At 35.4% G+C, this 14,106-nt stretch overlaps 1 protein-coding gene across 1 annotated transcript; it reads left to right on the forward strand.

Moving 5' to 3' along the window:
- Window positions 1-9,534: 9,534 nt before the first annotated feature.
- On the forward strand, window positions 9,535-13,185 carry OTP51 (endonuclease). The gene is made up of 2 exons (XM_047311606.2): window positions 9,535-10,089; window positions 11,074-13,185. The coding sequence occupies exons 1-2, from the start codon at window positions 9,631-9,633 to the stop codon at window positions 12,910-12,912; spliced, it is 2,298 nt and encodes a 765-aa protein (XP_047167562.1). The 5' UTR covers window positions 9,535-9,630; the 3' UTR covers window positions 12,913-13,185.
- Window positions 13,186-14,106: the final 921 nt, after the last annotated feature.

A 14,106-nucleotide genomic window follows, 5' to 3' on the forward strand; every position in this document is an offset into this window, starting at 1 on the left:
ACGGTCATATTTTTAAATATGTTTGACTAACATTTATTACAAATCGATTACTTTAATTGTGATTCAATTGGAATTGTGTTAATTGTAATTTTGTTACATGTTCTACTAATGTACTCGATTACATTACTAACGTAATCGATTGTTTTCGGTATGTCATGAGAAAAACTATAAATTAATGCATTACACATAACTCTGTAATGATTTGATCATTCTAAAGTTTAAATTACTGACGATTTTAACGACAGATTTCAAAATTTTGTTACCGACAGATTTTGCCGTTGGTAATGGGTTTTGCATTTATCGAGGGATTTTTCAGTCGGTAAATCCGTTGGTAAATGTATCATACATTACTCACGAAAAAATTCATCGGTAAGTCCATCGGTAAAATGGACGAGAGTTTTCTCACTCACTATTTAACTTATCGATGGAAAAACCCGTCGGTAAATCTATTGATAAAACGAGCGGAAATTTTTTTGCCCATTTTTCCTCTCTGTCCGCGGGCTAGACTCGTTATATATCTCTCACTCTCACATTTCTTCCTCATTTTCATGAGGGAGCTTTTTCTTCTCCTACAACATACATCTTCCATTTCATCTTATTCTTCTCTTTCACTCCATTGCAGATACAAATCAAGAGAGGCTCCATCTCCGTTTAGTAAAGTCGACGCTCCGTTTAGTCAAGCCGCCTCCATCGTGCTTCAGCCTAGGCGCCCTTGCCACCACCTCGCATTGTCACCACCGTGCACTGCCACTACCGCGCACTACCACCACTGCACACTGCCACCACCGCGCATAGCCACCACCACCCACTGCAACCTCCACACGCTTTGCTCCAAGTTCGGCCAACACCAAAGTTTATCCCTACATTTAATGTATTCAATCTTCTATATTGATAAAAATAAAATAAAAATGAAGAAATAGAAGGAAGAAGAAGAGTTGCATCGGTAATAATGAAAGAAAGAAAGAGAGGAAGAGGGAGAACGGGGAAGAAGATGAACCAGATCAGGATATGTACTGACGAATTTTTCCTTCGATAATTACCGATGGATTTACCTATTTGGTATTTACCGATAGAAAAAGCATTCGGTAATTACTGACGGAATAAAAAATCCGTCAATAAATTTTACTAACGAAACTTTTACCAACGGATGTTTGGTCGTCGGTAAATTGAATTTATTGACAGATGTCGCTCATTACGGATTGATGTTGACCTTCGGTAATATCAATTTTTATTGTAGTATCTTTGATTTTAGAAAATTGTTACAAGTGTTGAGACGCTTCAATAAACAAGATTCATAGAGTTTGATACATCTTGAAGATTTCATGAAGAACAAATCTGGATTTACATTGCTGATCAAATACTCCACGAGTGAGGTGTATTTCTAATTGATCAGACTTTGTTTTCTGCAATCTTGGATTGTGCTGTTTCCTTGTGCGTGCAGCCAGGAAGAAGAGTGAGGAGCTCTTGGTACTTTGAGAGGTGTTCTCAAAGGGTTCTGCAGTGAAGACCTGTGGTTCTTTATACATGTGTTATCTTTCTATATTTGATTGTTGAGTATGAGAGGTGTTTAGATTTGAGAAAGTCTCTGTAAAACCTTTGGTGTAAAACTCAAATCATTATAGTGAAAGATCCTTCAATCTAAGGTTGATTGGAAGGGAAACTGGATGTAGGCATTGAGGCTAAACAAGTCTAAATCCTCTGTTTTTATTTCTCTCCTTATCTGTTTTACTTTCATTGCATACGTGATAACGGTTGATTTCACCGTTATTTGGGATTAAATTTTGATAATAAATGAACCTTTTTTGACTTAGAAACTTGTTTGTTCTCTTGTTGTTAGCTTATTTTGGTGAATAAGAGAGTTGAGGTTATACTTGAAGATTTTATCACTAAATTCCCTTGATTTTGTAGGAAACTGGGATGAATTTGAAGAGGAGTTAAATGTCGAGAAGTTGGAACTCAAAAAGGACAAAAGGAGCATCAGAAGAGAAGGCTGCTAAAGGTCGCAGGAGGCTTGGGCGTCCTTTTCTGGGGCCCTCACGCCTGTGCGTCTTTTCAGGGACACTGAGCGCTGGTCTTCAAGTAATGTTTCATGCCTGGGCGCCCTTCCTAGGGCGTTGAGCGCCACTCCTCTCGCAAGCTCGCCTAGGCGCCCTAAGTTGGGGCGTTGAGCGGTGTCAACGTTGGCCCATGATCCAATTCAGTTGTATGACTTGGACGTTCTAGAGGGAGTATCTTTTGACAGAATTGACACAAATTCAGATTTTTCCAACTCTCTAGAGGTAAAAGTGGATGCAGAAGCTCTCCTATTCGGTTTTTAGGGTTTATCTTTCATTCTCATTCCATTGTTCATCTAGTTTCCCCATGACAAGGGGGAACTAAATTCAATTTGTTGTTGGGGGATGATGTAACCTTGTGAACTCTCATGTATTTGAATTGATTCCAATTTATTTATGCTTTTTTCAATAATTGTTAGGGTTATTCTTCTTTTCTCTAGGCTTGTTATGTTTAAATCATTCATGACATGATCATTGGTTTTCGTGATACAGACACATACGAGGAAACCTAGATATGGAGAATTGCTCCCAAAAGCAGTATTGCCTAGACATAGGGATATGAGTTTTGGTTATCTTAAGCTTCTAATTGTAATGCAGAATTAATTACTAGTCATACAAGACATTGTGATATAGTAATTAAGGATAGACTTTCTTCGCCGAGACATCGGGTTTTAAGGAATTTAGAAAGTGATATTAACATTAAATGAAGAAGATGAATTCATATATGCTTGAGAGTAAACTAGGTGAAAGATAAACCCTACAACATATTCATCTCATATTTTCATTATCATCCATTCATCTTTGTGTTTTCTTCAATTGATCAAAAGTGCATTCATATTTACTTTCTTGTTTTTGCATTCAAAACCCTAATGTTGTTCTTCAAAGTCTTAATTAGTTAAGAAATCACATGACTCTTTAATGCCATGAGTCTCTTGGGAAACGATACTTGGTCTTACCAATTATTATTACCTGATACGATTTGATACACTTGCCGACATCTTAACAAGTTTTTGGCGTCATTCCGAGAACTCGTGGTTTAAACTATACTTTTGTGTGATTCTTAACCGATTAGACTTTATCTTTAATTTTATCTTTTTATCTTTAAATTTTATATTTTTATATTTATTTTTTATTTTTTTATCTGTTAGTGTTGATTCGGTGCTCTAGTGTTTTGTTCTCTAGTGTATGTAGGGTACAATTCGGACTAGAAGCACGAATGTTTCTGAACCTCTTCTTGTGGGTCTGGACAATAGTAGAAGAAAAAGGAGGAACAGGACGTCCAGAGAACTTTTCCCTTCTCTTGAGACTCTTTTACAACCATCACCTCAAAGATCTGACCTGGAAACAGAAAATATTGTAAAGAGTAGAATGGTAGACGTACCCTGACAGATTATGCGACAGTTATTGGCCTTCATCATTTTAATAGCATTGCAAGACTGAGGGTTAATGCTGAAAATATGGAGATGAAGCCTGCATTGATTCAATTGGTGAAGAGCAACCAATTCAATAGATTATCATATTGAAATCCATATGAGCATCTGACCACATTCAATGAAATATGCAATACTGTGAAGATTAATGGCGTGCCAAATGAAGCTATTAGATTGAGCTTGTTTCCTTTCTCTTTGGGAGGCAATGCTAAGATGTGGTTGAACTCTTTTTCAGAGAATAGTTTTATTGAGTGGGAAGCCGTGGTTGCAAAGTTTCTGAACAAATACTTCCCATCGTCAAAAGTAAACAAAGGTAAGCAGGAAATTTCTTCTTTCAGGTAGGGCATGGATGAAACATTAGGTCAAGCATGGGATCGATTTAAAGGCTTGTTGAGAAAGACGCCCACACATGGCTTTGATGATCCTACAGTAGTCATTCTATTCCTTGGAGGTCTAAGCTCACAAACTAAATTGATGCTAGATGCCTCAACTGGAGGTAATATCAAGTGCAAGACTCTAGAGGAAGCCTATGAGTTGATTGAAAATATGGCTACAAATGAAAATGAGATGCATAGTGAAAGAACTCAACTTCAACAAAAAGGAGTTACGCAGCTACAATCTCAAGATGCTCTGTTGGCATAGAATAAGATTATGACTCAACAACAGGAAACTTTGATGAAGAAAATCTCTCAATTGCCAAGGGAGTTGCAGAACGTTTCTCAAGTTCAACAACAACTTTGTGAGTTGTGTGGTGGAGATCATATTAATGGCCAATGTGTTATGCCAGAAGTTACCCAAGAGGAAGTCAATTTTATGGGTCAAGGTAATCAATTTCGTCCAGGTAATTACAACCAAGGATGGAAACCTCACCCAAGTATGGGTCAAGGGCAAGCTGGGCAATTCAACAGACCACAACAACAACAATGGCAACAACAAACTTCCTTATATGAAATAACTGCAAAGTTAGAGAAGACACTCCAACAGTTCATGCAAGTGTCAATCTCCAATCACAAAAGCACTGAAGCTGCCATTAGAAATTTGGAGATATAGGTTGATCAACTAGCTAAGAAGTTGGAGGAGATGCCTGACAGGAGTTTTGGGGCTAATACGGATGTTAGATGAGAGAAAAGAAAAAGTTGAGTTGAGTGAAAAAGAATAGATGAATAAACAGAGAAAAGAAGAGGCTAAGAGAAAAGAAGGTGAGAAAGATGAGAGGAGAAAGAAAGGAGAAGAGGATGAGAGGAAAAAGAAAAAAATAATTGAGAAGAAGCCCCTTCCTTATCCAAAATCCTAAAGTTGTTCTTCAAAGTCTTAATTAGTTAAGAAATTACATGACTGTTTAGTGTCGTGAGTCTCTTGGGAAACCATACTTGATCTTACCAATTATTATTACTTGATACGATTCGGTACACTTGTCGACATCTTAACAATACGCGTATTACTTAGATTACAAGAAAGTTAAAGATCATTCTAAGTTTGCGAAAAGATTTAAAAAGTTTGTGTTTTTATTGTTCCCCAATTCACCCCCTCCCCTTCTTGGTGTTGAGAAACAAGGCACTTCATTTCTAACAATTGGCATCAGAGCTGGCTTTTCAAAAGTTATTTGAAAAATAATCGATTACCCTTTTTGTGAAATTGATTATTTGATCCTAATGGCCTCTATTTCTCAAACCTTCGGTGAAGGTGTTTCTACAAACATACCTCCTCTATTTGCAGGAGAAAATTATCCATTCTGGAAAATTATAATTAGAATCTTTCTTGAATATTGTGATAAGGGCATATGCGATATTGTTTTAAATGGTCCTTGTAAACCCACAAAATTAGTTGATGGAAAACCTTTTGAAAAACTTTTCTGAGTGGAATCAAGAGGAAAATAGAAGAGTTTTTCAGGGTGTCAACATGCAAGAGTGCCAAGGAAATGTGGGAATTCCTAGAGGTGACTCATGAAGGGACTAATGAAGTGGAAAGAGATAGAAAGAACTCTCTAATCCAGGAATACAAAATGTTCAGGATGAAGGTTGGAGAGACTATCTATGATGTACAAAAAAGATTCACCCACATTGTCAACCATCTGATTGTGCTTGGCAAAGTTTTTGAGATAGAAGAAATCAATATAAAGATCTTAAAGAGTCTTAACAGAAGTTAGCAACCAAAGGTAACAACTATATCTGAATTAAGAGATCTAACCACTATGAATATGGCTACACTTTTTGGTAAGCTTAGGGAACATGAATTGGAGTTGGGAATATTGAAAGAAGAAGAGGAAACTGAACAAAAACAGTTAATTGCTCTCAAAGCAACCAGCAAGAAAGCCTCTAGGAGAAATAAGTCTGATGTAGATTCTGATACAAATATACCAGAGAAAGAAGTGATGAACATGTTATGAGTGTGGAAAGGAAGGACACATCAAGCTTGACTGTCCATATTTGAAGATGAAGCAGAAAGCTGATGTGAAATACAATCAGGATAGAAGGAGGAATAAGCAAAGGAAAGCATACATTGCATGGGAAAATAGTGATGAAGACTTGTCTAGTGATGATGATCAAAGTCTAGAAGAAGAGACAAACTTATGTCTCATGGCTGGATCAGTGTGTTCAAAAAGCAACAACAACAACTTTGAAAACGAGCCTATTGAAGTCAGATATGATCAACTGCTGGATGTGTTTCAAGAACTACATGCTAAGGCAATGAAACTACAATACAAGGTTAATCGATTAAATTCTGATAGAAGATATTTTGAATACAGAATAAATAACCTTGTTGATGAAAAGGATAAGTTGAAAATTGAACTTGATCAAGCTTTACAATCTGCTGCAACTGCTAAAACAAAAATTAAGATTGTTGAGAAGAATTGTAAAGAATGTCATGCTCATGTTGAAAAGATTGAATATCTAACTAGTACACTGGCTAAATTTACTCTTGGTAGATCTAATTTAGAAGTTGTATTAAGATCACAAGGGAGAGCAATCAATAGACAGGGAATAAGATATAAAGCTAAAAATGAAAGAGTTAACTCGAAAAAATTTATTGATTTGAGTAAAACCTTCATATTGGTCATACTATTAGAAATTGCTATTATAACAAAGTTGGTGTTCCAAAGGGAAAATTCAAGTGGATTCCCAAAGAACAATCTCCTGTAACTAACAAGAAAGGCCTCAAGTTCATTTAGGTACTTGTATCCAAACCTTTTGAAAGTTTTGCAGGAAAATAAATTGGACTAGTAGCAAACAACACTCAAGGAGAAATTTCAAAGGACATTTAAAAATCTCTTGAGTATGATCTTTGGTAACAAATGTTGTTATATCTATAGCTCATACATCATTGTTCTGATCTGTGAATGTGTATTGATGTGTGTGTATGATGTATGCTTGTCTGCTTTGCAAAATTAGTTTAAAAATTGTTTTCACGACTTTTAACCGATTGCATTAGTAATGAAATCGATTAATTTGTTTATAGTGTTTCTCTACTTTGTTAAAAATCTGAGATTGGTTTAAACTTAACCGATTTCAGAGCTAATCAAATCGATTAAAGTATTACTGGGTTTTCAAACATTCAAAAAAAATTCAAACGAGCCTAAACCTAATCAATTAGGCCTTTTACAAAAATTGTTTCACTTAGTCATGAATCACATTGTCTCATTGCTTAGTCTGTAAACCCTATCTGAGTAAGATTATATCTATGAGTCCAAAATCTGTGATGGCTTCTTCATCTTCACGCTAGGGAAAATGTTCTGCACCGATTGAAAGGAAAGCTGATCATATTGGTTGGTTTAGTGACAATTAAAAGGGAACTGATTTTGTGTGTTTCTGGGATTTCAAGGAAGTTATAAAGCACAAGACTTTGAGTATTCTGTATTTTCGCAATGAAGGATTCTTTTTCCAGGAATGGTTGGTTTACTCTAGTTTAGCCAAATTTGTTGAACTAGAAGGGGACTACTATCCAGAACTGGTTAAGGTATTTTATGCAAACTTGAGGGTTGAAGACAGTCGCATTCTTTCTCGAGTAAAAGGTGTAGACATCCGCATTGATGAAACTATTTGGAAGACAGTCGTAGGATTTCATCTTGAAGGGGATTAAGTCACATTTGGGTATTTGAGGAATTAACAAAATGGTCATCTACAAAGACTGCTTAAGGTCTCCTAAAGAGCCAGGAGACTTCACTCTCTTCAAGGTTGGAGGACTAGAAAAGAATGAGCGACTTTGTGCATTTATCATAGCCTGGACTTTACTGCCAAGAGGTGGAAATCATGCTCAACTTACAACTGAGGATGTGTATTTGTTGCATGCTTTACGTGCCAAAGTTCCAACAAATTACATTTTTATGATGAGCGATCACATGACAAAAATTACCAGACAACATGTGTATCATCTTCCCTATATATGTTGTCTTCATCAGCAGAATTATGAGGCATCATGGAGTAGATGTATCAAATGAAGTTACCTTGAACTGCTCAAAGAAGAATGTAATTCAGAAGTTGGCTTTCATTATATGGGGCTATGAAAAGATGAAAAAGGTTGGTCCTTCAAAGATGAGCATGTTGTTGAAGTGGAAGAGATTGAGCCCATTGGTGTTGATAAGTCCACGTACTACTTCAAGCCTCAATCAGAATTTGAAAAGTTTGTGGTTGATCAATTCAAGAGACAAGATGATAAATTGTTCAACGTACAAAGGTCATTGTTCGATCTACATAGGAAATTGGATTATGCATTAAGAACCAATGCCTTTGGCGAAACATCTGAGGATGTCACTGAACATGAAGAAATCAAAACAAATGAAGATTATATAGAAATATCTGACTCAAAATAATTGTTCAGAGTCTTAGTAATATTTAGTCATGACTGTTTTGGATTTTGTTCTATTTCACCTAGCAATGCATCTTTTGGTTTCACTTGTACTTATTTTGGTTAATATCTATGAATGGAATTAAGTTGTTTTGCATTTCAATCTAGTGATTAATCTAGAAATTGTGTGCTGGATTGTAATTGATTGAGTATATCTGTTGTATGAATGCAAACTGAACTATTCACTGTTACATTTATCTTTTTGCATATTCATACTTAGTTTGTGATGTTGTTTACTTCACAATTATACTGCCTAAATTTGGGCACATTAATTCTCCTTGACCAAGACTGGAGCAACCCTAGAGGCCCCTCTAGTCACCTTCCTCATTGATTTGGTCTAACCTCTCTTTGAGCCTCTAAACATCACATCACCACCATTCTTTCACCTAAGGCCATGAGCCTACCTCTATCCCACTACCATTTGCGCCACCTTAGACCTTCATTCTGACCATTTTTCGCACCATAACACTCTAAGGGACCATCTCCATTTGCTTCCTTCTAGCTTTGACCCAACCTAGCTAAGGAGGTGGATATACAATTATAACTTGCTTATTAGTTAAAATCAATATAAATAGCTTTCCTTACCTGACAGATGACCAAATCGTTCTAGAGGTCATAAACTAGTTCCAAAGGCACATGAAATTCTATTTATTCCTACAAACAATAGAAACATAATCAAGACATACCGTTAAAACCACCAATTAGTAAAGTCTTATAAAAGATTCGGGCCTCACAAGCTAGAAATGCTTAAATGTACAGAAAAAGAAAAACATATAAACAAAGGAAAAAAGTAAAGACCAAACTGATTGCATAGAATTAAAGATCTTGTCTCAAAAATTACTCATAGGATATTTGATCTTTAAAAGGATATTAGAATCTTTAAAATGAGATAAAGAATTCTAGATTTTTTTTAAAAAAATAATATAATTTTAGGTAATAAAACTTATTTATAAAGTTTTTATTTATATTTTAAATTTTTAATATAAAATAATTGAATATCATTATTTAAAAGATGCTATTTATATAAAATATCATTTTTAAAACTATTATCATAACACCCCATGTATTGTAAAATAGATTAAAACAACAATGAGAAGATAATAATTTACAATTGAGTCTCTCCTTCACACCCTCCCACAAAATATACAAAAAGTCATCTCAACCTAAAGAAAACGTCTTAAAATCATTTAATATATCTAAAATAGGAAATTATATCATACATTTTGGTTTGTAACAATCTTTTGTCAGCTGCATGAAGAAGAAGGTGAGACAGATTGTAGCAACAAAGCAGAGTGTAACCAAACATGCCCTTCCCTCAAACCCTAACCCTATCTATCTTCTCCACCCCTAACCTTACCTCTCACTTCACAACTTCCTCCATGCGTTCTTCCTTCCGCTCTCTCACCTTCTCTCTGTCGCATCACCTCACCCTCCCTTTCCTCTCCTCGCCGCGGCTTCTACAGTTGCGGCTGCCACAGTTGCGGCGTCTTGCCGTAACGGCACCGGAGCAAGAGGCTCTGCGGTCAGCAGAACTGGAGTCGAGGCGGCTGCGGGGCCCGGAAGTGGAGGTGGGGGAACTGAGCGCGGTGCCAGAGGAATGGCGAAGGGCGAGAGTGGCGTGGCTGTGCAAGGAGCTGCCAGCGCACAAGGCAGGGATGCTGGTTAAAATACTGAACGCGCAGAGGAAGTGGATGACGCAGGAAGATGCCGCCTACATCATCGTCCACTGCTTGCGTATTCGGGAGAACGAGACCGCCTTCAAGGTCTTCCTCTTCTTCTCTTCTCTCATGACCATGACCATGACTTCAGAGTTGATTTGTAATTTGGAACTTGCATTATAACTTTGCGGAATAATCTTGAGGATTAAACCTGTTGTGAGAGGCTCAATTGCTGAACCTTTGGAAAAATTATTACTATTATTTATTTATAGAAGATGCTTTTTCTCGTAGGCGAATGAATTACACTATATAGAAAAGTTAGTTATTGGCTTCTGACAGGAGAGAAACTGGTTCAAACAAAAAATAAATAAATAAAGTGGGAATTTTAATGTAGTATTTTTATTCTGAGGGAGCGATGATGAAATTGAAAATTAAGTTGTAGGGATTGATGAGAACCGTACGCATTAAACTGGACGGGTGTAATTTATATGTGTGAAACATTTCGACACATACATCTAAGGAATTCAAGTTGTTGTTATATTATATCGATGGAGCATATAAATTCAATTCATTACCAATTTGCTATTTTATGTTTGTATCAAATGGTTTTAGTGAATATGAAAGAAGGGAAGACAGTATTGAGAGAACAGGGTAAATTATTTGATATTGAAAATGTTGATTTTGAAATTTATGAAATTGATGCCTAGATGTAATGGTGCTTTGAGAGTGGGTGTTGACCATAATTTATCATATACTTGGGGAATGCTTTTTGTGGTTATTGGTTGATTATCAGTAAGAGGTGGTGTGCCTAGATTTCTGATGCTTCATTTGCAGAGCCATAAGCATGAAAACCCATTGCGTTCATGTTGACTTTGGAAATGTTTTGTACCTGGAATATTATTTTATGAAATTAAATCTATCTTTCCTTCATGTGAATTGATTGTTTATTCTTTGTTTCTTTTACTGTTTGGAATTAGTATTCAGCTATAAATTGTTATTTGGTTTATTACTTGACCAAAACATTTTACAAAATCTCATCATAAGCTGTTATGTTTGTTCACAAGTTTGATTATTTTTTCCCTCATAAAGGTATACAAGTGGATGATGCAACGAAATTGGTATCGGTTTGATTTTGCTCTTGCTACCAAGCTAGCAGATTATTTGGGTAAAGAGCGAAAGTTTTCAAAGTGCCGTGAAGTATTTGATGATATTATCAATCAAGGCCGCGTTCCTAGTGAGTCAACATTCCATATATTAGTCGTTGCATATCTTAGTGCTCCTGTTCAAGGCTGTTTAGATGAAGCATGCGGCATTTATAATCGTATGATTCAGTTGGGTGGTTACCAGCCCCGTCTTAGCTTACATAATTCCCTTTTCAAGGCTATTGTAAGCAATCCAGGGATCTTGTCAAAGCATTACCTTAAGCAAGCTGAGTATATATTTCATCATATGGTTACAACTAGACTTGATGTGCAGAAAGATATTTATGCGGGCCTAATTTGGCTGCACAGCTATCAGGATTCCATAGATAAAGAAAGGATAGCAGAATTGAGGGAAGCAATGCAATGTGCTGGATATGAGGAGGATAGAGAGGTGCTACTATCAATCTTGAGGATATGTGCAAGGGAAGGGGAGGTAGAGGAAGCTGAGAAAACTTGGGTCAAACTTCTTAAGTTTGAAAGTGATCCCCCAGCTTTGGCTTTTGTGTATAAAATGGAAGCATACTCAAAAGTTGGCATGCCTATGAAGTCATTGGAAATATTTAGAGAAATGCAGTCAAAACTCGGAAAAGCAGATGTTGCGGCATATAATCAAATAATAGAGATATTATGCAAAGCACAAGAATCAGAATTGGCAGAGTCGATAATGGCAGATTTTGTCAAGAGTGGTCTGAAGCCCCTCACGCCATCATATGTGCATTTACTAAGCATGTACTACAATTTGGAGTTATATGATAAATTAGAAGAGGCATTATCCCAGTGCCTGGAAAAATGTCGTCCTAACTGTGCTACATACACTATATATCTGGATTATTTGGTGAAAATTGGTAATATTGACAAGGCTCAGGATATATTTAACCGAATGAACAGTGATGCCTTTATTGGTGTTAATGCTCGATCATGTAACACCATCTTAAGTGGATACCTTTCATCAGGAAATCACATGAAAGCTGAGAAGATCTACGATTTTATGTGTCTAAAAAAGTATGAAATTGAATCCCCATTAATGGAAAAGCTTGATTATATCCTTAGCTTGAAAAGGAAAGTTGTTAAAAGACCAATAAACCTGAAGTTGAGCAAAGAGCAGAGAGAAATCTTGATTGGGTTGCTTTTAGGTGGTTTGCGGATTGATTCTGATGATCCAAGGAGGAATCACATTATTCGCTTTGATTTTGATGGCAATTCAAACAGTCATTATGTCCTCAAGAGTCATATATATCGCCAGTTTTATGAGTGGCTGCATCCTTCTTGTAAGCCAAGTGATGACAGTGAGAATGTACCAGATAAGTTTTGTACCATTGTAAGCTCTCATTTTGGCTTTTATGCAGATCAGTTTTGGGCAAATGGTGAACCTACCATTCCAAAACTAATCCATAGGTGGATGTCACCATGTGTTCTGGCATACTGGTACATGTATGGTGGGCATCGAAATTCATCAGGGGATATATTTCTGAAAATCAAGGGAAGCCAGGAAGGTGTAGAGAACATTGTCAAAAAGTTTAAAGCCATGTCCATGGATTGTAAAGTCAAGAGAAAAGGAAGGGTATTTTGGATTGGTATTTTGGGAAGCCATTCAACCTGGTTCTGGAAATTGGTTGAGCCATATATGATTGAAGATAGAGATTTTCCTGAAGTAGGTGATGAAACGGAGAAACATTATGCAATGGCAGCTGAAGAAATTAAATTCAATAGTGATTCAGGCGAATAAAAAAATGATGATACTACATCGTCGTGTTTTGGCGAAGGTTTTTGAGGAGCTTTCCTTCAACCAATTTTGTATATTGAAGTCATGATTGATAGGGCTGCAAAGGATTTGGAAATTGTCACAGTTCATATTAGTTTTGTTTATTATGGTTGTGGCAGTAATAGAAATGTTCATAATTCATCTCAATATTGTAAATGGTAACTGCAAACTAACTGCATGAGTGACGATGTTCCTCTGATTATTTTGTCATATGCAATGTTCGTTGACTTTGTTTCAGGCTTAAAATAAAGTGCTTTAAAAGAGTAATTATTAGTGAGACTTATAATAACAAAAATGGTTTGTTTTGCTGTAATTATAAAAATAATCTTTTAACTAAACAGTAGCAATGTATTAACCAGTTGATTCAATTTTTAATTTTAGTCAAACTAATTGAATCATTATGAAATCTAAGTCCATATATAAAAAAATGATTTGGATTTTGTAAATCTAAATCTAAATAAATGGGTTAAATTTTAAATTGAAATATATATTTCAGAAATAGCTTCAATGTTTATAAATTATTTTTATACCGAATTTAAAATTGATATACTTTAAAATTTAATTTTAAATCAAAAATTTAAATTTGTTATATATGAGATAATGTATAATGAAAAATTATTGAAATTTTTAATATTTAATAAAATATACAATTAATTAACATTTTTAAAAATAAATTACTTTGAACGAATGACTTGGATAAGATGTTTCAGTCTTCATTCTATACATTAATAATTAACCTTGATCTAATGTTATTTCTTTTGAACGATTGAATTAGATATACCGTTTGTGTACCATTTATTTTGAATGACTGATATTTATTTGGAATGACTGATTATATATATCGAATAACTTTGATTCAATAAGAAAGGGACATACATAGATTCTTCCAAATATTTAAACTTTAACTATTGTTTTGGTCTCACTATTTTGAAATTTATTTAATATAATTCTTTAATTTTCTTATTTTCAATTTAATTTTTATTTTATTTAAAATTATATATACGATTAAGGATGACAACGGGTCGGGTCGGGCACAGATAGTGTCTATCCGCAACCCGATTCGACAAAAAAAAATTCATCCTACTACCTGCATGGATATTTGGAAAAAAAATATTTGCGGGTATTTTAAAACCCGCGGATATATGTGGATATCCGTGG

Source organism: Vigna umbellata, chromosome 4 (genome assembly GCF_029865625.1).
Source record: "Vigna umbellata cultivar VRB3 chromosome 4, Vumbellata_1.0, whole genome shotgun sequence".
Classification (NCBI taxonomy): domain Eukaryota; kingdom Viridiplantae; phylum Streptophyta; class Magnoliopsida; order Fabales; family Fabaceae; genus Vigna; species Vigna umbellata.

Bases quoted from the DNA above. Each gene is read 5' to 3' on its own strand.
- OTP51 (XM_047311606.2), top strand. From the start codon at position 9,631: ATGCCCTTCCCTCAAACCCTAACCCTATCTATCTTCTCCACCCCTAAC. The intron at 10,090-11,073 runs GTCTTCCTCTTC...TCCCTCATAAAG, and splicing joins AGAACGAGACCGCCTTCAAG to GTATACAAGTGGATGATGCA.